General features: G+C 45.5%; 1 protein-coding gene across 7 annotated transcripts in view; it reads right to left on the bottom strand.

The window, feature by feature from the left end:
• Positions 1–1814: 1814 nt before the first annotated feature.
• Positions 1815–26887, bottom strand: part of SFSWAP (splicing factor SWAP) — a 119703-nt gene continuing 94630 nt past the window's right edge. For 6 of the 7 annotated variants that reach the window (XM_058158069.1, XM_058158070.1, XM_058158073.1 and 3 more), the window contains 4 exons: positions 21867–21992; positions 14224–14391; positions 9564–9636; positions 1815–2163 (listed from right to left, as the gene is read on the bottom strand). In XM_058158069.1, the coding sequence (XP_058014052.1) occupies positions 2098–2163; positions 9564–9636; positions 14224–14391; positions 21867–21992 (433 nt within the window). In that variant the 3' untranslated portion in view covers positions 1815–2097. The remainder of the gene's footprint in view (positions 2164–9563; positions 9637–14223; positions 14392–21866; positions 21993–26887) is intronic. The other variant, XM_058158071.1, reaches the window with a different exon arrangement.

The raw sequence follows: 26887 nt of genomic DNA, 5'->3' as shown, positions 1-26887 counted from the left end.
ATTCAGTGCATAATTGCGAATTGGCAGTCACCATTTATAAAGGCATGGCAACATCTATAAAGCATTAAAACTCTCCTGATTTTCTGTTGGCTGAAAGGGTGCAATGCAGGACAACAATTTTTGAATTAAGGTGCCTCAAAAATAGCTTAAATTAAAAAAAAAAATGTGTCCAAAATCTGGGATCCATGACTCCTGTGGGATTTGACATTGAAAGGATCTTCAGACTTTTTGCTTTGGCAAAATGGTAGTCCCTGTAGTCCTACCTCGCAGTGCTTCCGCACACACCTATGGTCATGTGATTGTGATCCGTGATGTGATTTTCTACCAGCAAAGTCAATGGGGAAGCCAACAGGAAATCAAAACCCCTTCCTTTTTCCTTCCTAGGGTCATTCTGTTTTTTAGGTTTAGGTAAGGAAGTATCTCTGTGTTAAGGTAATGATTTAATAGCTGACCAGCTGCTGTAAGGCTGTAAACCAAGATGATGCAATGAGAATAAGTCAGCAGGCTTACCACTTTAAGAAGCTGTGAGAGGGCATCTCTCTCCTTGTGTGCTATCTGCATTGTAGTTCTCCATGTAGAGTTGAAGATTGATTGATTGCCTGGTATGTGCCTACCACGTGTATGTCTGTATATAGAAGTCTTGTATATATTGTTTGCAATAACAAAACCTCTGTGTCCTATATTTTGCTCCTGGGTTGTCTCAAAAATAGTAGTCACACTATGCACACTCTGAAATGATGACCCAACAGATCGTGGCTTTTTCTAGTGTTCCCTAATTTTTAACACTCTGTTTGGGACCTGGACAAAGTTAAGCACAAACAGCAGTGGTTTTGTGTTTGGTAAAGTGATTGTAGAAATAATGATGTGTCAAGGAAAAACAGGTCAGTGAATTCATTTACTGTTAAATTAAAGAGGCTCCACGCGCTAAAACAAACTTGGAAAACAGCTAGCATTAAATCACCCGTCCCCTCCCAATGCCTAAACCCGGCTGAGATTTTATTATACTAATTTTACTCCTTTATGACTAATTTCGAAATGGATTACGTATCAATCCCTTCTTCCCAATATTAATTTCACAAAGATTTCCAGCTATGGTGTTTCTAGACCCTCACACCATCAGCCCAGCCCCAATTCTGGAGCAATTGATTTGGGATGGGAGCATCCTGGATCCTTCTAGAATTGCTCCACGAAAATCTGGCAGCAAAATGCAAGTGTTCTGCGGTATGTTTGTCCTTGCATTTTCAACAAGTATTGCTTCAAGAAGTGGATTATTATTATATCCGCCAAGCTCCCAATATATTTTTAATTAGAAGTCCAAATAAATGGTGTGAGAGAGAGACAGTCTGCCAATTCCATGGCTACAATATATAAAAATTGAGGTTTACCTTTTATGGGCAGAACTCTAGATATCTGGAGGATCCTGAGTTCTTCTTCCAGCAAGGTATAAAGAAGTCTTATTCCAAATCTTGGACTGGTTGTCACCAAGTAAACACCTAGCTTTTTTTCTGACTGGGGGCCTTAAAACCTTGCAAGTCAGCTTCCAATTACAGCCTGGAGAATATTAGGAATCTGCTCCCTTCGACCCCTTTCGCTTTATTCTCTCCAAGCAAAATCTATACAGCTCAATAAATGTTAGTCCTTCAGCTTAATTTTTTTCCTCCTTTTGCCGGGTTGCTTTTATTAGCATTTCCTTGCTTTGTTCTGCTAAATTCAATTTATACTCACTACTTTAGAGGACCCTGATTGAAACGCACGTATAAGGTCATCTGAAACAAAGAAAAGAAGGGGAAAAAAAGAAACAAAAACAATAACAATAACCAACCAATCTCCAGAAAGCCTTTAGCTAATAAAAAGGATTTCTCTGCATTTTTATTTGTGTAACACTCGCCGGAATGTCGTATTTACAAATATACAGGCACCTCTTTGTTGTAAAATTCTAACTGAGAAACCAATCAGAACATAATTTACAAGGCTCCCTTTCCCGTGGCTGTTTTTTCGGCCAAGGAAGTTTTGCAACTCAGCAACGTTGCAAGAAGACTCTCTTTCCTGCAGTTAACAAGGACTTTCTGTTCCTTCTAGAGCTTCCATCTTTCGGTCTCAAGAGGCACTGGTTGAAATATTTTTAGAGGCTGCAAGCATCGCCCTCACCTTGGCCATAAGATCCTGCACACAAAGGAAGCATAAAACAGAGTCAAGACAGCAACAATAACCAAACAAACAGGCTGCCGAAGATTGGCCAAGGACCTCTTCCAACAGCATGTACAGTATGTCACAGAAGGGAGTACACCCCCTCATATTTTGCGAATATTTAAGTATATCTTTTAATGTGACAACGCTGAAGAAATGACGCTTGGCTACAGTGTAAAGTAGTACAGCTTGTATAACAGTGTAAATGTGCTGTCCCCTCAAAATAATGCCACGCACAGCCATTAATGTCTAAACTGCTGGCAACAAAAGTGCGTATGCCCCTAAGTGATAATGTGAGATATGAGAGCGTGAGAGTGATAACACACCTATTCCCTCTTCACACCTGAGACCTTGTAACACTAATGTGTCACATGACACCAGGGAGGGAGAAAATGGCTACTCGGGCCCTATTTGGATATGTATATACACTTAGGGGTGTACTCACTTTTGTTGTCAGCAGTTTAGACATTAATGGCTGTGTGTTGCGTTATTTTGAGGGGACAGCACATTTACACTGTTATACAAGCTGTATACTCACTACTTTACAATGTAGCCAAGTGTCATTTCTTCAGTGTTGTCACATTAAAAGTTATACTTAAATATTTACAAAATGTGACATTTTCTGTGACATACTGTATATTTCTTACCACCCAAATCCAAAAATTCCACCTCGCCAAAGGAAAGGAATATCTGTACTTTAGGATTGAACTGTGGGCTCTGTCGTGTCCCACTCCTCCGCTGACGGCCGGGTCAGGGAAATCCGAATCAGGCTTGCCTCTGCAGCTCTGCCAAAGTCCTAGCAAAGTCCTCAGGGCAGGCAGGAGACCAGAAAGTGACTTCAGCAAGATATGTTTAGACTTTGCCTGACTCAGAGAATGCCAGAAAGCAGGTCCTTTATATAGGCCATGGGGTGTGGCTCCATGACTCAGCACTTATCCAGGCCTGCCCCTCCCTTCCTTCTGTTGCCTCCACCTATCAAGTCTTCTGACGCGAGGGTCACTCCAGTCGGCAGCTGTTGGCAATTGACCTCCCTCAGGCTCACCTGCTGTGGAGGAGGGGGAGGGGTCTAGTTGCTCCGTTTGCCTGGGCATGGAGCCAGAGCTGGGGGCTGGAGGTATTTCTTCCTCTTCAGCCTGTCTGGGCATGGAGCCAGGGCTGGGGCCGGGAGGCATACTAGGACATTCCTCCGTGTTCGGAAGCAGATAAGAAGACCCCGGCTGTGGTGAGATTGGGCGAGACACAACAGGCTCTTTGATGCTCTCCGTGCTTGGTGGTTCTCTTGCAGACATTTCATTACCCAACTAGGTAACATCATCAGTGCTAAAAGGGAGTGGGGTCTGCAGAGTGGAGGAGGAGGAAGAAGTGGAGGAGGAGGAAGCACCAAGGACTGTGAGGTCCTTGGTGGTCTCTGAGCTGGGTTTGTTTATTTGCAAACATTTCATTACCCAGCTAGGTAACACCATCAGTGCTAGAACGAGTGAGGTTTGCTCTCTGTTTGCACCTCAATACAATTTCAGCAATCAAGAAACTCAGTAAACAACAGCTTAATCAAGGAACCACCAAATACTCCCGTAAACACTGACAGGGAGAAAAACCCCACTTTCTTCTAGCACTGATGATGTCCCCTAGTTCGGTAATGAAACGTCTGTTAAGTAAAGATACCAAAGTACCAAGGACTCCACAAATCCATCTTCAACAGACAAAATATAAACTGGATCTATAAGTAGCTCCCAGTCTGCTTACAAATTCTGTCAAGGATAACCAGCAGGCCAAAAAGAGAGAGAGAGAGCGAGAGACGGAGGGAGGGAGGGAGAGAGAATGAGAACATTTTAGGTAACCTAAGTTTGGTTAGCCGTCTCATTTAATTGCTTGGGATGGTTTGACATTTCTCAAAAGCAGTCTTTTTTTAGGGCAACTCCAGACCAGGGGCGAGCTGTGGCTTCAGAGACACTACCCCAAAGGGGAACAACTTTGTCAGATCAGAACAATTCCATCAAATCTGCCAATGCACTTTCCAATGCTATATCCTAGAATCTCACTGTGCTATCTTAAAAATTTGGGAATGAGGAGTTTTTGGTTGTTTTTTTTTGCTCCAGAAAGGAATATTATGATACCAAAAGGCTGGTTATAATAAATACTGTAAACATTATTTATAAAAACATGCAAAGGATGATGGCAGAAATTGGGTTATGTCTAGTTTAATGAAAAGAAGGATCAGGGGTGACAAGATAGCAGTGCTCCAGTATCTGAGGGGTTGCCACAAAGAAGAGGGTGTCGACTTATCTCCAAAGCATCAGAAGGCAGGAAAAGAAGCAGTGGATGGGAACTAATCAAGGAGAGAACCACGTAGAAATACAGAGAAATTTCCTGGCTAGTGAGAAAAATTAATCAGTGCAACGACTTCCCTCCAGAAATTGTTGGGTGCTCCAACATTGTTGGGTTTTAAAAAGAAATTGGACAGATCGTTTGTTTGAAATAGTCTCGGGCTGTGATGGTGAAACTATGGCACGCGTGCCCAAAGTGGCATGCGAAGCCATGTTGCCCGGCACGCGCGGCATTGGCTGGTCCTCTTCCGGGTTTCTGGCACGCATGTGAGCACGACGATCTGCTGGCCTTCGTGCGTGCGGCAGTGCCAGAAACTGGAACAGCTTTGTCTTCCGTTTTCCGATGTGGGCATTTGCGCTGGCCAGCTGATCATTGCGCACGCATGTGTGCCAGTAACAGGAAGCCTAGCTGGCCGTTGCACATGTACAGGCCGGAAACTGGAAGTTAATTTCCCAGCAGGTGCTGTCGTGTCCCCCTCCCCCTCCGACGACCTGGTCTAGGAAGTCCGTATCAAACGTGGCAACGAAGCCTCTGCAGCTTGCCAAGTGCCTTCGAGGTTTATCAGGGCAGGCAGGAGTCCAAGTTGTGACTTCAGCGATAAGGTCCGATATCAGCCAACTAGATAAGACTTTACTTGACTCAAGGTTGGAATGCCAAAAGCAGGTCCTTTATATAGGCTGTGGGGTGTGGCTCCATGACTCAGCATTTATCCAGGCCTGTCCCTCCCTTCCTTCTGCTGGCGTCGCCTCTCAGATCTCCGGAAGCGAGGATCCTCCCACTTTGAATTGTCTTCTGCTGTTTGGGAAAGGGAGGGGTCAGAAGGAGTAGGCCCGAGCAATTCCAATCCCTGGCTGGCTTCCTCTGACAGCTGAGCCAAAGGAACACACGCCGTATGAGTGAGGTTTATCGGGCTTGTTTGTTCACTCCTGGAATCCTCTCCGGGCATGGGGCCAGGGCCGGGGGCTGGAGGCATGACAGGCCGTTCATCTTCATTATCAGACTCGGAGTCTGATAACAGGCCCGGTTGGAGACAGGAAGAGCCCGGAGAGGAGGGAGGACGAGTCACAACATTTGACTGCACGCGCATGCCACCTTTACAACTCCTCTTCCAGGTTGTGGGTCTGATGAGTGTGTGTGTGTGCGCGGAAAGCGTGTGCGCGGTCTAAGCACGCACGCACAAAGCACTCCCTTTTCGGCACTCAGTGCCAAAAAGGTTCGCCATCACTGGTCTAGGGTCTCCTGCTCAAGCAGGACGTTGGGACTAGATGACCTCCAAGGGCTCTGTTATTTTGTAAATAATCATGCAAAGCAGTTAACCAGCATTATGTAGCAAGGCAAGATTTGCCCACATCTCTACGTTGTGCAGAGAAATGTGGTTCAGCAAATTACGTGAAGGGGTTTTTTTGCTGCTGAGAAAACCATCTTTTGCAACTACAGGAAGCAGGAAATTTTGGCTCCCAAAATTCAAATGGCCAGTTTCAGTCTGCATGGAAATATTTCCTTGGCATGTCTACGCTGCAAAATTGCTGGCTTCTGTTCAGCCACTCTGGAAAATTTAGCTAACAGGAGGATATCCAAGATTTTAACCACGGCTGTCACTAAAATGTATACAACATTTTTGTAATGCAGAAAAGGATATCAGAACACATCATTTCTTGTGCCTGTTTTCTAAACAAGGAAACAAATAAAAGCCTATTTTACATTTCTTTTTCTCAATAGTAGAATAGAATAGAATAACAGAGTTGGAAGGGACCTTGGAGGTCTTCTAGTCCAACCTCCTGCTTAGGCAGGAAACCCTACAGCACTTCAGACAAATGATTATCCTACGTCTTAAAAACTTCCAGTGTTGGAGCATTCACAACTTCTGGAGACAAGTTGTCCCACTGATTAATTTTTCTTACTGTCAGGAAATTTCTCCTTAGTTCTAAGTTGCTTCTCTCCTTGATTAGTTTCCACCCATTGCTTCTTGTTCTACCCTCAGGTGCTTTGGAGAATAGTTTGACTCCCTCTTCTTTGTGGCAACCCCTGAGATATTGGAACACTGCTATCATGTCTCCCCTAGTCCTTCTTTTCATTAAACTAGACATACCCAGTTCCTGCAACTGTTCTTTGTATGTTTTAGTCTACAGTCCCCTAAATATCTTTGTTGCTCTTCTCTGCACTCTTTCTAGAGTCACTAGAGTTTTCACTAGAATCTAGTAAAAAAGGAATCTTTTAACTGACGGTCATTTTCCAAGGTCTGAAGTCAAGACTCCCTATACAAAGCTGGATAGCTGTTTTATATCTCACCCTTTCAAAAGTAAACAGACACTTTGGACATTTCCAATCAATTCAGCCATCTGAGAATCAAAACTCTTCTTTCTTTCAGAATGGAAAGGGAACATGCTTAGGAAAAATGGTGCAAATTATTAAAATCCATCCATTGCAATGCTGGAGAAGACTCCTGCGAGTCCCTTGGACTGCAAGGTGAACAAACAAGTCAGTCCTAGAGGAGATCAACCCTGACTGCTCTTTAGAAGGCCAGATCCTGAAGATGAAACTCAAATCCTTTGGCCACCTAATGAGAAGGAAGGACTCACTGGAGAAGAGCCTAATTCTGAGAAAGACTGAGGGCAAAAGAAGAAGGGGACAACAGAGAACGAGGTGGCTGGATGGAGTCACTGAAGCAGTAGGCATGAGTTTAAATGGACTCCAGAGGATGGTAGAGGATAGGAAGGCCTGGAGGAATGTTGTCCATGGGGTCGCGATGGGTTGGTTGCGACTTTGCAACTAACAACAAATTGTAATGCCTGGAAATTAACGTATTAAGAGAAACTCCACAGCTCGTTTAGAGGCAATCCTACCAAGTCAAATTAAATTTGCAATAAACCCAAGACCCAAGGTTTTTGTTTTGTTTTTTTTAGGAAACAGAAGCTGAACAGGGTGATTGTTAAAATTATTGTTTTCTTGACCAGGTTGCGTGAAGGAAAAGCTGAACACAGGAGAGGGTGTTTTATATGCACTGTGCTTAGTGTGCTGAAAGAAAAATATGCCTATTTAAGCTATTTTCTAATCCTTTGACCAACTAAGAAAAAACAACAACCCCACAGCATTGTTATTGTATCCAAATCTGCAAACAAACCTTATCATAGTTTTTCAGTATCCTTGTTTTTCCACTGCTGTACCTAATAGCGTTACCTTTAAAGCACTTGATAACTTTAATGAGAAAAAAATGTTAGAAACAAGGCAGGGTGTTGTGGGTTTTGGAATGGACTAGATTCCAAGGGTGTCAAACTGGATTTCAAACTGGAGGGCCGGATCAACATTGTAGTTCTCCTCCGTGGGCCGGCGGGGGGGGGGGGGGAGAGGGAGACAGGAAGGACGTCTCCTTCAGCACCCTGCTGGCCAAAATGGCTGGGCGCAGCCCACCGGTGCCTCGTTTTTGGCCTCCATGGCCTCCTGCAGCACCCTCCTGGCTGCGCTAAGGCCACCCAAGGCCCCTGTGTGGCCCGTTTTCGGCCTCCCCAGCTTCCAGCAGCACTCTGCTGGCCAAAAACAAGCCGTGAGCAAGGGGGGGGGGCTTGATATTTCCAGGACGGCCCTGTGGGCCAGATTTAAGCACCCCATGGGCCAGATCCAGGCTGCAGGCCTTGAGTTTGACACCCCTGGACTAGATTAAAAGTACCCAAATACCAATCACAATGAGTCAAGGAAGGGAGATAGATGGCTCCAAGACCCAAAGGTGCTTTTTCCAAAAGTCAGGTGGACTTTCTTGGTTTTTTTTCTAGAACTGAAGAAGCTTCTTGGATAAGAAGCAAAACGTTTATTATTTTTACCATGATCTTTTTCAGCTCAGAAAATAACTGTATTTTTCAGTAAAATTTGGGTGTAAACCTAGCCGTGATTCATTTAACAACAGCCTTGCTCAGCAACAGAATTTCTTTTTTTTCCTTTCTTTTTTTTTGTTATCTGGTGACCCACCGGGGCGCCAGCCCCCATGGCAGATGGAACCCACATGACCGGAAGCTATGCCTCTGACTGTACTATTTCAGATGGGATCACTTTCAGAATCCTGCCCTGGACAAAACCTGGGCCGGTGACTTGAGAGGTCCAATCCCCAAGAGCGGCCGTGGCTGGAAGGAGGCGCCACACCCATCACCCATCAAACGAAGCAGCTTCGAGCAGCGCGGGTGATGGTTGCGCCGTTGTCATTCCCACCAAGCCAGGATCTGACCTGCTGATTTCCTGGCTGCCATCTCGTTACCATCGTGAGGCAGAACCTTACAGAACGGCTCCTGACGGATGGTAACATCAGCCAGGGTCCCTCTGGGAGCAAGTCATTAGTCTCCAGCTGTGAAAGTTGGACCATAAGAAAGGCTGAGTGCTAAATAATTGAGGCCTTTGAACTCTGGTGCTGGAGAAGACTCCTGCGAGTCCCTTGGACTGCAAGGCGAACAAACAAGTCAGTCCTAGAGGAGATCAACCCTGACTGCTCTTTAGAAGGCCAGATCCTGAAGAGGAAACTGAAATACTTTGGCCACCTAATGAGAAAGGAGGACTCACCGGAGAAGAGCCTAATGCTGGGAAAGATTGAGGGCAAAAGAAGAAGGGGATGACAGAGAACGAGGTGGCTGGATAGAGTCACTGAAGCAGATGGCGTGAGCTTAAATGGACTCCAGAGGATGGTAGAGGACAGGAAGGCCTGGAGAAACGTTGTCCATGGGGTCACGATGGTCGGACACGACTTTGCAATTAACAACAACAAACAACAAATAGATGGGCTGGAACGCCTCTCTATCCGTGATGACCTGTTCCTCATTGGAACCCAGGAACTGAATTTCTGTTGTGGTTGTGAGCAGAGAACTGCCTGTTAAATCACAAACTTTGGCACAACGAAGAGACAACAATGAAACGCTCTCCTCTCACAAAGCAGAAACATAAAGCGGTCCAATTTTAGGCATCTCCTTTGCAACGTGCAAAACGCCAACGCCCCACAAGACGCTCGAGCAAGAACTGCGGTAAGTGCGCAGCCTAGGAAAATCCGGAAGATGTTTAGTGTTTTTTTTTTTTACCTGAGTGATTTTACTCTGAACAGACGACACAATCGCAGAAGAGATCTGGCCCTCTTTTTCCAAAGGCACTCCCCTAAATATTTGAGAAGGAAAAAAAAATCAATGAACAGGTAATTAAACACATACCTGAATTAAATTGAGCGACTGCAATTAAACACGAAAAAACAAAAGAACAGTGGAGTGAAAGGACTGGAAGGAGGTTTTTTGCATCCTGCCTTTTTAAACAACTTGTAAGACTAGTGTGAAATATATAACATATTTTTCAGACTATTAGATGCACCGGAGTATAAGACATACCAAGATTTCGAAGAGGTAAACCAGAAAAAAAAAGTTTTTGCCCTTCCTGGCCCCCAGGAGCAGTCTGCAGGTCTCCCAAATTCTCTGCATGTCGTTTTTGCCAAAAACGGAGCCGTGTTTTGGAGGCCTGCAGAATGCTCCTAGGGGCTAGGGAGGGCACAAACGCTCCCACTTTTGCAAAAAATGGACCTGTTTTTGGCCTCCCAAACCCCCCACGCATCACATTTTTGCCCTCCCCAGCCCCCAGGAACCCTCTGCAGGCCTCCTAAACCCTTTGCAGGCCCCGTTTTTGCGAAAAACGGGCCGGTTTTTGGTGAAAATGTGACGCACGGGGTGGGGTTTCGGGAATTCATAGGTTTTCACGGGTATAGGTATGTAGGTCTTGGCATATTCGAGTCTTACACGAGAAAAAGACCCGAATATGCCAAGACCTATCTATATCTATATGTATATATAATTAGAGGAAACACTTTGAAAGTCTAGATTGGACTCTGACATGAGGCATGAAACCCTCCCCTGCAAATTCTCATCAGTGGTGCATCCTTAACTTGCAGCCTCTCCACAAATATTCCCATACAATTAATAATTAAAATTAAGCTGCTTCTGCAACATTTGTTGATGACCAGTTTTCTCACACAAAGCCATGCTGATTTATTATTATTATTATTTTTTTTGGGGGGGGAGAAACAATTCTTTGGAACATCTCCCAAAATAAAGGAGAAAAAGAATAAACAGAAGTAGAAAAAAAATACCCCAACTTTTTGGGGTTCTCACGGAAATGCAAGAGAATAAAATAAAAAATGCAGCTCTGAGAGGTGAGCCGGGCAAAGCTTCAAAGGGGAAAATCGGGATTCCACGGAGAGCCAGCAGAATCATGGAGTCACACTGAACCTTCAAATTGATTTGAGATTTCAGAGGCCTTCAAATAACTTCAGAGAGATTGCAATGCGATCCAGAGAATTTGACAATCTCCGTGCGGTTTTATCGTCTCAGACATGGCTGGAACGTTTTTCCCCAACTAGGGAGAAAGATGGGTGGGTGGGTTGTGGTTGGGTGGGAGATGCTGAATGGATTCTTGGGCACTGGAAGAATAGCCAGAGAGTTTGATGGCTTCCACAAACTCTGCCTGGGAGAGATTTGAGCTGCTTTGGGGTTTGCATCTCACTCTCCTGATAGAATGTGCTTAGGCAGATCACTAAGACAGAGAGAGAAATTCAGATTTACTCTGATGCTCTTCTTCAAACTCGTTTGCTCTTTCTGGCATGGTCTTTAACCAAATCTTTTCCTGATACCTGGGTAACTTTCCAGTTTTTTTAAAAAAACAAGGGAATATTTCAATAATTTATCAATTATTAAACCTGCAAGGTTAATATCCTCTAAAGCAGTGATGGCGAACCTTTTTTTCCCTGGGTGCCAAAACCCTGCGTGAGCGGTTGCGTGTGCATGCGTGGCCCCATAATGCAATGCCCCTCCAGCATGCCCCGCCCCCTGCTACACATGTGTGCGACCCTCTGCACATGCGCATGTGACCCCCTGCGATCCCTGTGCATGCGCACACGTGACCCCCCCCCTTTGGCCTCACATCCCAAAACAGAGCTGTGGGGGGAAGCCTCATCTCCCAAAACGACTGAGAGAGGAAAAAAAGCCTCGTGTCCCAAAACGGCTGGGGGGGGGGGGAAAGCCTCACTGTCAGCTTTGGAAGACATACTAGGCCGAAGGCTTCCGTGCTGCCACTTTCTCCTATGTGGGAAAGTAGGGGGGGGGGTTAATAGAAAGGAGCCATTAGACATAATAACATTCTTCCTGCCGGTCAAGGTCAGGCCAGGACTGCATCTGGAGAAGGAGTGGCCGGAGTGATGTCTCGAGATGGGACGGTTGGCTATTGGAGCATGCGATCGGCAGAGGGGTCAAGGGGTGGTGGTTTTGAAGTGCGTTTCATTGAGGGAGGACCCGGATCTCCCAGTTTCGGATTTCCCCAGTTTTGCCAGTATACCTATCCTAGTAAAAGAAACTTTGAAAGATGCTTGCTTCGGAATCTTTACTTGAAGAGGGGGTTTTCTGGAACGCTGACACTCACCTCCCAAAACAGGGCTGGGAGCGGGGAAAAAGCTTCACCTCCCAAAACGGTTGGGAGGAGGGGAAGCCTCACCTCCCAAAACAGGGCTGGGAGGGGAATCTCCGGAGATCTGGGAAGGCACAGGCAGCAGAAAGTGAGGAGAAAGGTAGCCCCCCCCCAAACATGCATATTTGTCTCCCACATGCAGGGCAGAGACCCGAAAATCAGCTGGCCACCAGGAAGCGCTCAAGCATGCACAGTGGAGCTGAGCTGGGCGACGGCTCGCATGCCCGCAGAGAGGACTCTACATGCCACCTGTGGCACACATGCCGTAAGTTCGCCATCACGGTTCTAAAGGATCTACCATCCTTACTGTTTTAATTCATTCTGCCCCCTCCCCCACACACAATGAAGTGGCTGAAAAGTATTCGGACACTTCCCTACTGAGACCTGTGATTGAACCCTTCTCCAAATCAAATTGGTGGAGATGGAACCTTGTTGCTCCTGAAAATAAATCTTGCTTGCCACAGTCCAATCTCAAATTATTATCTCCAATCCCAAACATTGGACTGGAGATAATAAAGGCTGGTCAGGGGTAACGATCTATCCATCCATCACCTTACCTACATCTCCCTGTCTGTCTCTCTAATCTGGTTTACTCTGTCTTATATATCTTCATCCATCCACCCACCCAACCTTTCTATCCATACGTATATCCATACATCCTTTCTATTCATACATGTCTATCTCCAATATCCATCCATCCATATGTCTATTTCCCATCTCCCTCCCTCCCTCCCTCCGTCCATCCATCCATCCATCCAACCAACCAACACTTTCTATCCATATGTCTATTTATCTTCCATTTCCGTCCATTCATCCATCCATCCAATCACCCAACCTTTCTATCCATATGTCTATTTATCTCCCATATCCATCCATCCATCCATCGATCCATCGATCCATCCATCCATCCATCCATCCATCCATCCATCCATCCATCCTATTCATACATGTCTATCTCCAATATCCATCCATCCATTCTATCCATATGTCTATTTCCCATCTCCCTCCCTCCCTCCCTCCGTCCATCCATCCATCCATCCAACCAACACTTTCTATCCATATGTCTATTTATCTTCCATTTCCGTCCATTCATCCATCCATCCAATCACCCAACCTTTCTATCCATATGTCTGTCTATCTCCCATCTCCGTCCGTCCATCCATCCAACCCTTTCTATCCATAGGTCTGTCTATTTATCTCCCATTTCCATCCGTCTGTCCATCCATCCAACCAACCTTTCTATCCATACGTCTACTTATCTCCAATATCCATCCATCCATTCTATCCATATGTCTATCTCCCATCTCCCTCCCTCCCTCCCTCCGTCCATTCATCCATCCAACCAACACTTTTTATCCATATGTCTATTTATCTTCCATTTCCGTCCATCCGTCCATCCATCCAATCACCCAACCTTTCTATCCATACGTCTGTTTATCTCCCATCTCCGTCCGTCCATCCATCCAACCCTTTCTATTCATAGGTCTGTCTATTTATCTCCCATTTCCATCCGTCTGTCCATCCATTCAACCAACCTTTCTATCCATACGTCTGTCTATTTATCTCCCATTTCCTTTCTTCCGTCCATCCATCCATCCATCCAATCAATGAACCTTTCTATCCATACGTCTATCTCCCATCGCCATCCATCTGTCCATCCATCCTTTCTATTCATACATGTCTGTCTGTCTACCTCCCTCCCTCCCGCTCTCTCTACCTACCTACCTATCTCCCTCCCTCCCACCTCTGCAAGCAGAAACATCACACATAAAATGCTGATATGTCACTGGAGGTAAACAGGGTTTTCTTTTCCCTTTTCTGAATAGGAGAGTGTTGAAAAAACCCCGCCTGTCTTCCTCGCACTTCCAACTCCACCAGCCTAGCCCATCTGTAGAGCTGCATGGAGCGATCTACGTAACCCTCTTCAACTCCTCTTCGATTTTTCACGAGAGCAAGTCAAACAGGTAACCAGCTAAAACAAGCACCCCCCTTTTGTGATGCTGGAGCATTTACAATTCCAACACACTCAACGCTTCCTCGCTGCGTTGCCCCTCCCCACAAGATTTGGAGAAGAAAGGGAACCGAGCTTGGATTTTATTTTATTTTATTTTTTGGCAGAGAATCAGCAAGCGCCCCCCCTCCCCCTCCCGCCGGCCGTCCCCTGCTTTTACCATTATTTACTTTCCCAGTTTGAATTATTTACACGCTCAGCCAGAATGGGGGCTCTTGGGGGCTCATTACCCAGAACGCTCTTGGCTGGATCCTCGACTCTCCACGGGAGAGATGCTGGCTGAGTGACTGGAATTCTTATGTGTGGGTTGTTTTCCCGGCGAGACGGAAGGTGAGTGGGACCTCGCTTTGGACTTGATGTGGGAGTGAGACCGCCTCTTCTTCTTTTCGTGTGGGCTTCTGAAAAAGGAAAAGCCCCATTAGACTAAGCCAGGGATGTCAAACTCAATTTCATTGAGGGATGCATGGTGGACATGACATGGGACTCGTTGGGGGCACCTGTGGTGGCCAAGTGCTAAGGCAGGACTTCCCTGAGACCCTCCCTCACTCTCATTATAATCTCCTTCCTTCTTTTCCTTTCCTTTCCTTCCTTTCCTTCTTTTTCCTTCGTTCTCCTTTCTTCTTCCTTCCCCTCTTTCCTATTTTTCCTTCCTTGCTCTCTTCCCATCTTCTTCTTTCTCATTCCTCTTTCCCTTTCTCCTTTCCTGTCCCTTCTTGCATGCTCAAATGCAAAAGAAACATTTCTCCTTTTCTTTTGGTAGCCCTCTGGCAGTGAAAATGGAGCTGGGGGGGGGGCACGCGGCTGAAAGTGGGGCATGGGGGAGCGAGCTCCATTTTCGCTAGGAGAGGCACCGTGGGCTGTTTCCAGACTGGCCTTGTGGACTGGATCTAAGCACCCTGTGGGCCGGATCCGGCCCCTGGGCCTTGAATTTGACACCCCTGGTCTAAAACATGCAATCACAACAGAGGAAAAGGAGGGGGGGAAGGAAAACAAAAACCGAAACCACTGCTAGCTCTTCTCGTTTTAATCTTCCTGGGGCAGATTTCTCTTTCGCATCAAAAACAATGTATTTTTATTTTTCTAAGGAGCTCCCGATGTCAGAAGAGCTTCCTCCAAAGCGAACTGGGCAAGTCCGGCCCAGATTCTAGATGAGAACCTTGACGAAACCTGCTTGAGCAGGGGGCTGGACTAGAAGACCTCCAAGGACCCTTCTAGCTCCATTCTCATTCTGACCCTGAAAAAAATACACGTGTTCCATTTTAACCTTCGCAAGTTACTGTCTCAATTGATGATGAGACGCTCATGTGGATGGTGTGGAAATATTGGCTGCTTTACAAAAGGCACAAAAAATTGTGTCAGGAATTAAAGAGGACTCAAGATATTCCTCTTATTGTCTAGCTATAGACCTCCTCCAATAAAGGAGTAGCTCAGAGCTGAAATGAGGAATCCTTGGTGCTCTCTGAGCTTGGTGGGTTTCTTGCAGACATTTCATGACCCACATCAGTGCTAACACTGATGACGTTACCTAGTTTGGGTGATGAAACGTCTGCGAGAGAGCACAAAGGACCCCCATCCTGAGAGCCTGCGGTCAAGACGGATACTGTACAGCGACCAACGTACTCTTTCTTGCACAAATAATCTTTTTAAAGCTCACCAATATGTAGCTGAGACTTAATGTGCGCTACAGGGGATCTGCACCGTAAACAGTTTTCTTCCTTTCTTCCCAGCTTGTGTGAGGTTGCTTTGACCAGGTAGCACAACCAGCCATTGCAACTGAAAATTGCTGTTGTTAAGATGGAGATGTTTTTACAGAAAAGCTATCTCCTTACAGAAATGAAACAAGGGGATGAGCTAAAAACACTTGGCATTCTGTTGAGCTGTTGAGATAACACCCAGCTTTGTGGCTGGGAACATTTTCTCCCAATCAAAACAATGTCCAATTCTGTTATCAAATGGCAAAGCTTGGTCCTTAATCTCCAGTCTCTGCTGTGAGATATAAGAAGGGGAGAAAGAACACGCTGGCTGGAGGAGGAGGAGGGAAAAAGCATAATTTCAGAGGAAAGAGTAGGTGATGCTTCTTATCTGACCCAATCCTGTTTCTTTCTTATTTCTCTAGCAAAGAAGATGCCTCTTAGTATTTGGTCTGGGAAAAGTTTCACAAGTCCACCCTGAATGAGTTGGTGTCCTTCAACTTCATACTGTAAGTCAGGGATGGCGAACCTTTTTGGCACCAAGTGCCGAACAGGTTGCACGGAAACTACACGCACATGCTCTGAAAAAGCCAAACGCCTGGGTTCTAGCACGCATGCACACGCCCGACAATCAGCTGGCCGGCGCACATGTGCAGGCCGGTTTTCGGCACTGCCATGAGTGTGAAGGGATCACGCTCCGGAAAAGCCAAACGTTCTGGCGTCCATGCACACCCGACAATCAGCTGGCCAGCGTACATGCCCAAACCGGTTTTCGGCACTGCCACACGCATGAAGAACAGCTGATCTTTGCACATGGATGTGCACCAGAAACCCAGAAGACAAATAGGCAAGGCTGCGTGTGCCAGGTGACATGGCTTCATGTGCCACTTTGGGCACGCGTGCCATAGGTTGGCCATCAGGGCTGTAAGTGATGTTGGCAGAGCTATGGGCTCACACTGTAGCTCAACAAGAGAGCTCATGGCTTGAATTCCAAAGAACCAGGTTTCATTCCCTCCATCGTTTTGGGTATTGGAGAATTATGAGCATCAACTATTGTCCCATCTCAAGTTATCTTCTGGATAACATAGTGAAGGTGATGGAAGAGAAACAGGGAAACTAAGCATGGAAGCTGGCGGGGTGAATTTGGGCCAGCCACTCTCTTTCTCTGCCCAGCCCACCTCACAGGGGTGAGGGTAGGAAAAATAAGGGGAGGGACAGTACAGGTGGTCCCCAACTTACGACAACTGAGCCTCAAATTTCTGTTGCTAAGCAGAAAAGCTGTTAAGTGAACTCTGCCCCGTTTTATGACCTTTTTTTTATCACAGTTGTTAAGTGAATCACCACAGTTGTTTAAAGTTAGGAACTGGGTCGTTAAGTGAATCTGGCTTCCCCATGGATGACCTTTCTTGTCAGAGGGTCGCAAAAGGGCATCACATGACCCTGGGACGAGGCAACGGTCATAAATATGAGCCAGTTGCCAAGCGGCTGAATTTTGATCGCGTGGCCATGGAGATGCTTCAACAGTCGTATGTGTGAAAAAATGGTCACAAGTCACTTTTTTCAGTGTCGTCGTGACTTCCAAAGGCCACTGAATAAATGGTTGTAAGGCGAGGACTGCCTATAGGACCCAGATTGTTGGGGGCAAGAGGCTGACTCAGTAAACAGCCCAGAGAAGGCTGTAAAAGCACCGCGAAGCGCTATATAAGTCTAAGGGCTACTGCTATCTATCTATGTCTCTCTCTCTCTCTCCATGTCTGTCTACGATCTATCCATCCATTCATCCATCTAAATTCAGTACTGCGGACTAATTCTGCCCACAGCCTGCAATTCGAACCTGGCTGGCTCAAGGTTGACTCAGCTTTCCATCCTTCTGAGGTCGGTAAAACGAGGATCCAGATTGTGGGGGGCAAGAGGCTGACTTTGTAAATCGCTTAGAGAGGGCTGTAAAACACTGTGAAGCGGGATATAAGTCTAAGTGCTACTGCTATAGCTACACCACTTTCAAAAAAATGAAGATGGGATACACACTGGAGAAATAAATAAGGAAACCAATTCTAAGGAGGGAAAAGATTGAGGAAAAGGAAGAATGGCTCTGCTTCTAACCCCAAAAGCAGGGCAGACGTGAAGCACTCAGATCGAGGCTTGCACGGGATGTGCCTGCAGCATCTGTTAGGGTTATTGTGAAAAATTCATTAGTTTTCATTATAAGGAAGGAGGGGAGGGAATTCAGCCCAGCTTAATTTACGGCAGGACCTCCTTGCCCTCTGCAGACAAAGGCGGCTGTGACTCGGCTGCAAGAAAGAGCCTTGGACCGAAGTCTTGATAAATAGAGATCAGCCGATATATCATGATCGCTCAAATCTGACTCTTCTCGCATCAAATACCCAAAGCCTGATGTGCTGTTCACGTCATCCCGTTTCAGAGTCAGAGCTCAGAATTTACAGGCTGGCAAAGAATATTTGCAGCTTCCAAGGTGTTCTGACCCAGCTCCCTAAACAGGACAAAACCTCTGAAGTTAACTCAATGATTCCTTTATTAGGAGTATCGGCAGCCCCCGGCAAAGTTTCTCTCTCACCGCAGTCTGTCCAGCAGGGAGATGAATAGTTGAATAGAATAGTTGTCTATTCATCTTCGCCCCCTGCCTTTTGTCCCCAGAGCTAGGGTGGGGCTTCGCTAGCAGCGGTGGCGGCTCTTCCGTCCCAAGTGTTGTAATCCGCCAGCACCCTGCGGAGCTTGAAGCAGAGTCTGGGGAGGACCATGGGCCAGTCCTGGAGTCTGGGGAAGGCTCGGGCGAGGGCTCTGAATCGGAGGCAGAGAAAGGGCCATCTGGGAGGTACGTGCTACCTCTGGAACCTCCTGAGTCTGACCTCTGTGAGGCAGAGGAACAGGGGGAGCCTGTTCCCAGTGCGCGCATGCGCAGAGCTGCCAGAAGGCAAGAACAGCTAAAACAAAAGGGCGATTCAGGAGTACGGCTGGGAGATGATTGGCCCCTCCCATAAGACTTAAAAAAGGAGCAAAGGCAGGTGGGCCTTTGCAGGAAGCAACGTTTGTTCATTCGGTTCAGCTTAAAGCCTGAAGCTCTGTTTGATTTTGGACTCCATGTGGCTTTGCCAATTAGGTCTTTGGCAGCGTGTCAAGGGAGATAAAGGTGGGTGATTATCCCGAAGGACTCTTTACAACTAATTAGGACTCCTCATATAGACGTGAGGTCGACCGACTAGCTTTGTGGTGCGACCGAAACAATCTGGAACTGAACACACTCAAAACCGTAGAAATGGTGGTAGACTTTAGAAGAAACCCTTCCATACTTCCACCTCTCACAATACTTGACAACACAGTATCAACAGTAGAAACCTTCAAATTTCTAGGTTCTACCATATCGCAAGATCTAAAATGGACAGTTAACATCAAAAACATCATCAAAAAAGGACAACAAAGACTGTTCTTTCTGCGCCAACTCAGAAAACTCAAACTGCCCAAGGAGCTGCTGATCCAGTTCTACAGAGGAATTATTGAGTCTGTCATTTGCACCTCTATAACTGTCTGGTTCGGTTCTGCAACCCAACAAGAAAGACAAGACTTCAGAGGATAATTAGAACTGCAGAAAAAATAATTGCTACCAACCTGCCTTCCATTGAGGACCTGTATACTGCACGAATCAAGAGGAGGGCCATGAAAATATTTGCAGATCCCTCGCATCCTGGACATAAACTGTTTCAACTCCTACCCTCAAAACGACGCTATAGAGCACTGCACACCAGAACAACTAGACACAAGAACAGTTTTTTCCCGAAGGCCATCACTCTGCTAAACAAATAATTCCCTCAACACTGTCAGACTATTTACTGAATCTGCACTACTATTAATCGTTTCATAGTTCCCATCACCAATCTCTTTCCACTTATGACTGTATGACTATAACTTGTTGCTGGCAATCCTTATGATTTATATTGATATACTGACCATCAATTGTGTTGTAAATGTTGTACCTTGATGAACGTATCTTTTCTTTTATGTACACTGAGAGCATATACACCAAGACAAATTCCTTGTGTGTCCAATCACACTTGGCCAATAAAATTCTATTCTATTCTATTCTATTCTATTCTATTCTATTCTATTCTATTCTATTCTATTCTATTTCTGTGAATGAACAGAATTCACAGCTGTTGCAATAAAAGCGGTTTTTGGGACTACTCGTGTGTTTTAATGACTCAGGAAGCCCAGGTCAGAACACCAAGGACAGGCCCACAGATTTCCACTGCTCTCCTCTCCCCTGCCTTCTGTGCATCAGGAACTGAACCCAGCTGTTCCTCCTCTTCCTCATCAGCCATCTCCAGACCTGGGGGCTGTTGACTCTCCATCTGAGAGTTGATGGACAGCCCAGACTCCGCCTCTCTCTCTTCTCTTCCAGCTCCATTCCCTCCTTCCCCCTCTGAGCTCTCAGGCTGCCTTGATGCTGACCCAGACTCCCATGCCTCCTCTTCTGATTTGGCTGCTGGAGAGGCTGGCAACTGACCAGCCCCAACACAAGGATCTCTATCCTAGAGACACTGATGCTGAGTTTATGTTCCAACTGAGATTGAAGACTTACTAGGGACAGGTGCAGATTCCCCTAGGGGCCAAATCAATGAGAGGAGAAACCTGGTCCTCTTAATTAATTAAGAATCCCCAATTCTTGGGCCACCGTACAGGTGGTCTTAAGGGGTGCATTTCCCTGGGTGGTGCTTTAAATGCTCATTGAAAAAAGGCAAACTGAGAACAAGGCACACGCAAATAAGATCAGCACAGGTAGTTCTCGACTTACGGCCTCAATTGAGCCCCAACATTTCTGTTGCTAAATGAGACAGCTGTTAAGTGAATTCTGCTGCATGTTACAAGTTTTCTGGCCATCGTTGTAAAAGCAAATGCCTGCAGTTGTTAAGTTAGGAACATGGTTGTAAGTGGAATTCACTTTGCTCATCAGAAGGTCGTAAAAAAGGGGAATGCATGACCCCGGGGCACTGCAACTGTCATAAATATGAACTGGTTGCGTATCTATGCGTCCTAATTTTGATCACGTGACCCATGGGGATGCTGCAACGGTCGTTAAGTGTGGAAAAATCAAGTCATTTGTTTTTCAGTGCCGCTGTTTAACTTTCAACGGTCACTAAATGAACTGTTGTAACATGCAGTTTTAACTTGTGGCAGAAGGGAGAGGCGTTAAGATCTCCAGCACGTATCTCGCTAGCCTTTTACAATGATGGATGTAAACGGGTGTCCATTTCTCTGTGGAGAAGGTAGGATGTAAGGACAGCATGCATGCACAGGAAAGCCCACAGAGCATATTTTAAAACCTCAGGCAATGGAGATGGATGGAACTGCCTTGCACTATAATAAACATCGCCCTGCTTGGGAAGCTTCCCCTCTATCTAGGGCTGTTTGCATTCCTCCTAACCAAAGCCTCCTAAATCAGAGAATAATTCGAGCCATAAAGATGCTGAAAGGCGTCCAACCTGTTACATTCTATATATATCACTCTCCTGGATCCGTGTCTTCATCTATGAGCATTGTCTTCTTTTGCTTTCTGGCCGGTTTATATTTGCAATTATTAACAAATTGGGATCTGTGCCCAGAAGCATCTACTGAAAGGATGTCAAAATAATAATAATAATAAAAATCCAAATAAATCTCTCTGTTTTATGCCCTTTGGAATCGGGGTCTCAATGCCGCAACCTAATTTCATCGCTCATCTGTAACGAAAAGGGGTCAAGCGAATCGCCTACAAAACCTACGGAAAAAAGATAACAGGGTTTTTTTTCTAGCCTCTTTAGTAAAATTGATGGAGAAGGCATCCCAAAGAATGTCTGGCCTCCATTTTTAAAAAAAAACATGTCCTTGTTTAGTGAATGCCACCTTTAGATGAAAAAGTAACTTTGCGACTGACCCACACACCTATGACCTTCACAGGTCTGTAAACTGAAAGAATGCAGAAGATCGTAGGTGTGATTTCACTCTGCGATCGGTTCACTTAATAGCCGTGCTGCTACTCCCAACTGTGGTTGTTAAACGAGGACTAAACTGTATTTTGAAAGTGAATGGAGAAAGTGATGTAAAGAGCTGGACAAAGCCATGTAAATCAAGAAAGCCTCAGCGTTCCCATTCTGGAGCAACACTGGTGAGCTGCAAGCACAATTATGTACCTGGAACGGGTGCGTCTTCTGCTGATGCCTGGGCTGTTGCTCACACGATAGGCAGTCGGGACGCTCCTCTCTTCTCGATGCCTTTCGGGGGTGTGCGCCCGTCTTCTCGGCGATCTTGAGCGAGACCTGAATGGGTGACAGAGGAGAATTAAGTTTGGCTTGGAAGGATTTTGAGCTTCTTGATAGGGGCCAGGATTATCAAAGAGGAGTACAAATTCCGGCAAATCCATTTAAAAGGAGAAAATGTGGGTTTGTTACATTGCAAATACTTTTGGAAAGAAAGAAAGAAAGAAAGAAAGAAAGAGAGAGAGAGAGAGAGAGAGAGAGGGAGGGAGGGAGGGAGGGAGGAAGGAAGGGGAAAAAAGAAAGATGGAAAGAAAGAAGGAAAAAAGAAAGAGGGAGGAAGGGAATAAGAAGAAAAAAGAAAGAAAGAGAAAGGAAGACGGAAAGGAAGGAAAGAGAAACAAAGAAAGGAAAGAAAGGAATTAAGACCACCAGACACGCAGCATGGGGGAGTGGTTGTCAGCTCCCCGAAGATTGCTTTATCCATTCACCCCATTCACCCCCCCTCCCCGGACTTACTGTTTTTAAAATCCCAAACAAAATAATTCTGCCTTTACGTGCTTAAAAAGGCAGGATGCAGATTATTACGTGCTCTCCTGATGCAAAACAAATCATATCGGAACTGACGTTAGCCAAGAGGTCGATTCTATTTTGTACCGCAAGCGGGACAACGCAAAGCCCCTCCTTTAGGAAAGGAATCTGTCCCAGGGAGCTGACCAAAAAAACCCCCAAGTTTGCTTGTGAAACGTTGGCCTCAGACCAGCCTTCTGAATGAAAAGGGCTTAGAACTTGTCAGAGGGAAAGGAAAGTGAAACCGCTTAGTATCAGGGCTTCTGAGATTTGCACAGCAATGACTAAATTCCTTAAAAACCTCCAATATTCAGACAATATAAGTAAATAGCATTAGCTTTGAATACTTGTAAATGTCACGTGTATTTTTCTGGATGCAGATTTGGCTATTTAAAAAATAATAATAACCGTGCTAAACGGGGAAAGGTTACTGCCATTCATATGTGGGCTTATATATATATAATTTGAAGGCAAAGCGTGGATTGTTTGAGACGATGACTATTTGTAAGGACTTCAACTTTTTAAAACTAAGTTCAAATTCGCTTCAAGTTGCTAATCCCTTCCCATTCTTAAGGAGCAGCATCCGAAAGACCCTGCCCAAGAGAAAATAACTGGTTTTGAAGGTCTTATTTTTGCCTCTCTCATCAAAGGGAAAAAAAAACACGCACACCACATTTTGAGAATTAACATTACTGACTCTTTGAAAACGGGAGACCAGGAACACGGGAAGTTTGCTTAATGCCAATCAAGTCCTCTTACATGCTAAATCCTTTAATGATGCCTTCCCTTGCTAATTACTACATACAGATCATTAGCTGGGTAAACAGAGTAGGTGGCTTAGCACGTAACCTCTTAGGAAGTTACACCCGGAAAAGCAATTCATGCCAAATGAAATTTAGCCTTTAAATGAAACGCAGGCAAGCAATTTGTCCAATCTACTTTATCTACCCAAAGCAGAACAAAGCATGCAGAGATATATGATCCCCTTAAGACTCATTTTTGAGGAGGTTTTTTTAAAAAAATATAATTGGGACTTTCCAGGTTGAGGATCTCAGTTGTAAAATCTTTACTCTAAACTGTTGTGGCCCGCCAGTGGCCAGCAGAGCTGGCAGCAGATTCAGACAGAGAGGAGGTTGGGGAGGAATGTGGGCCAGTCCTGGAGTCTGGGGAAAGCTCAGAGGAGGGCTCTGAGTCGGAGGCAGAGAGGGAGCCAAGGCCACCTGGTAGTTCTTTGCTGCTCCAGAGTCTGACATCAGCAAGGCAAAAGAACAGCGGGAGCCTGTTCCCAGTGTGTGCATGAGCAGAGCTGCCAGAAGACAGGAACAATTAAGAAAACAGGGCTGATTTGGGAGTAAGGCTTGGAGATGATTGGCCCCTCCCATAAGACATATAAGAGAAGCGAATGGGACGTGAGCTTTTGCAGGAAGCAATTAGTTCATCTGGTCGGCAAAAGCTTTGGGAAAGTTCTGTTTGACTCTGTGCTAAGTTTGGTCTTGCCCTGCGTTTGGCAATTAGTTCTCTGGCAGCATTCCAAGGGAGATAAGGTGGGTGTTTGTAAACACTCCCCTGACAGACTGTTTGAGAAGCCTTTCGGACTGGGAATGACAATAATTCACAGCCATATGAATTAAAGAGGTTTGCAGGACTAAGATTGTGCTATATCCTTTCTATAGAAACCTAGGTCAGAACAAAAACCGTGGGATCACTTGCCGTCTAATTGTATTTCTTCCTCCTCCCTTCCAATCTGCAATGCTGTACTTTTGCAGAAAGTTAAGGGGAAAAAAAGAATTCATATCGACTCCGGTTGCAGTTATTATGGTTCTCAGGTGTGACATATGTAGATGACTGCGGCAGGGTTAGGAGTTTAAGCGAAGCAGGACCAAGGGTTGAAGATTTAGATTGGCAAGTTGGAAAAAAACAGAAGGCAATAAGCAGACCAACTCCATGCTTTTGCGGAGAAAATAAAAACCCAGATGTCTCTATGTTAATGGTTTGGCGCCGATCCGGCCTTGAAGGACATTTTACTCACGTTACACTGTGAAATTAGAAAATCTCTCAATTAAAAGCATCTCGGAAGCCCTTCAAAGATAGACTTTGCCCAGCTGCTAAAGTACTGCACTGCTGATCCTTTCTCTGAGTCACCATTTAACCGAGGATCCAAAGACCTTGTGGGAAATTTCACGAGATCGGGATCTGAACTCGGACAAGCAAAAGGTGACCTGAATGTACAAATGAGCTACAACAGCTCTCCTATGAGCTATCAGGCAAGGGGAAAGGAGAGAGTAGAAAGCTAATAAGGACGAAGAACTGGGTTAGGAGTTAATCTGTGGGGTTTCCCCCCCCTTCTACTACAAAAGGAACAATAATTGGAATTTTAATATTCTAGCAAAGAAATGCGTGGGTTTTAAAGCAGGGGTCTCCAACCTTTTCAGCTTGGTGACCTGGCCTGGCGGTGTGTGCGTGTGTTGGGCATCATCGGTGTGCGCACAGCTCCATTTGTGTGAGCCATGCATGGAGCTTCGCTCGTGAGTGCAAGTACTCTCTACTTGCGCAAGCGGAGCTTCACACGTGCACGTTAGCCCATCCCTCTCGTGGCCCGGTTTCGAACAGGCCACAGCCCGATAGTGGGCCTTGAGCCCGGGGATTGCCCCCCCTGTTTTAACACATGACGGTACAAACAAAACCTGACCAGTCTATTTCTGAGGCTGAGCCATTCTCCATCAGCCTCTAATTCAGATTGGCAGCCCAGAAGAAAATTCACAGTGAAACATTTCCGCGGGGAAAAAAACCCACGTTAATCCTTAGAAAATTCGTAGAGACCACAGCAAACGTACTTGAAGGACAGAAGGAAAAAGTGTGATCAAGACAGTCAAAGGAAAGAAATTTGAGACTGGGACAGAACTGTAATCCAAGCAAACTTGTCAGGCAAGCTTTCTAGTTCACGTTAAGATAGACTTGGGGGGGGGGGGGAAGAATCATACAGCTGGAAGGGACTTTGGAGGTCTTCTAGTCCAACCCCCTCCTTCAGGCAGGAAACCTTATGCCACCCTAGTCAAACGTTGTCTATTTTGGAACCTCCAATGCTGAAGCGCCTACGAACTTCCCCTCGGACTTCGACAATTACCTGACCTTAGGACCTTTCGCCGCGAACTTAAAACTTATTTATTTCGTATGGCTGGACTAGCCTGATTTTTATTTTTATTGGATGGGTTTTTAAAATTTTGTGATTTTACGGGGGAGTACATTTTTTAACATTTTGGGCATTTAAATTAGTTTTTTAAGGGATGTTTTTAATTATTGTGTGTATTTATATTTTATCTGCCTGTTCACCGCCCTGAGTCCTTCGGGAGAAGGGCGGTATACAAATTAAAAGATTATTATTATTATTATTATTATTATTATTATTATTATTATTATTATTATTATTATTATTATTATTATTATTAAATTCAGGAGGCAAGCTGTTCCGCTGATTAATTGTTCTCACTGTCAGAAAATTTCTCCTTATTTCTAAGTTGATTCTCTCTTTAATGATCTTCCACCCATTACTTCTCCTGTTCTCTGTTGTCTTAGAAAATAAGTCAATTCTCTACTCTTTGTGACAGCCCCTCAAGTACTGGAAGAGTGTTAACCTGTCCCCCACCCAATCCTTCTCTTTGATACCTAGCTCCCACAACCGCTCCTTATACGATTGAGCCTCCAGCCCCCTAATCATCTTTGTTGCTCTTCGCTGCAATCTTTCTAGGACAGGGGCCGGCAACCAAAGGTCCTAACCGGAAGCCCCTGTTCAATTCTGGAGCTGACCGGAAATCCAGTTTCCCCCACCATAGAGTCTCCTAGTGTGGCGTCCTTTTTCCTCTGCTGACTGGAAGTCCGGTCCCCCCACCATAGAGTTTCCTCCTAGTGCGGCGTCCTGTTTCTTCTACCTATCCTAACCAAAAGCCGTATCAATTGCGGAGCTGAGCAGCAACAGGGAGCCGCAGCAGAGGAATAAAAGAGCCACATGCGGCTCCCGGTTGCTGACCCCTGTTCTAGGAGCATCTTTTTGGCGCTGTGGTGACCAGAACTGGATGCACTATTCCAAGTATGGCCTCAGCTGCATGATGTAAATCGGCCCTATCGTTTTCAGACTCACAAGTTTCTTTACAACAAAAGTAGTCCTGATGTAAAAAGCACTGGCTTCTATAAGCCTAGACCAGCTTATAAAATGGACAATATTTCAGGGGCTGATTTACAGATCAGACTAATGCTCAATTACTGAAGAAATCTGAAGATTCACCTGGGAGAAGATGTATCACCTTCTCGTTTACCCATCAGGCTACCTTCCAGTCCCTGCCCAGCTCTATTTAGTGAAACCAAGAATGTACAAAAATTCGACCTCGCGGGAC

Source organism: Ahaetulla prasina, chromosome 15 (assembly GCF_028640845.1).
Source record: "Ahaetulla prasina isolate Xishuangbanna chromosome 15, ASM2864084v1, whole genome shotgun sequence".
NCBI classification, from domain to species: domain Eukaryota; kingdom Metazoa; phylum Chordata; class Lepidosauria; order Squamata; family Colubridae; genus Ahaetulla; species Ahaetulla prasina.
The sequence above is the reverse complement of the archived record's forward strand: the minus strand, read 5'-3'. Positions and strand labels throughout refer to the sequence as shown.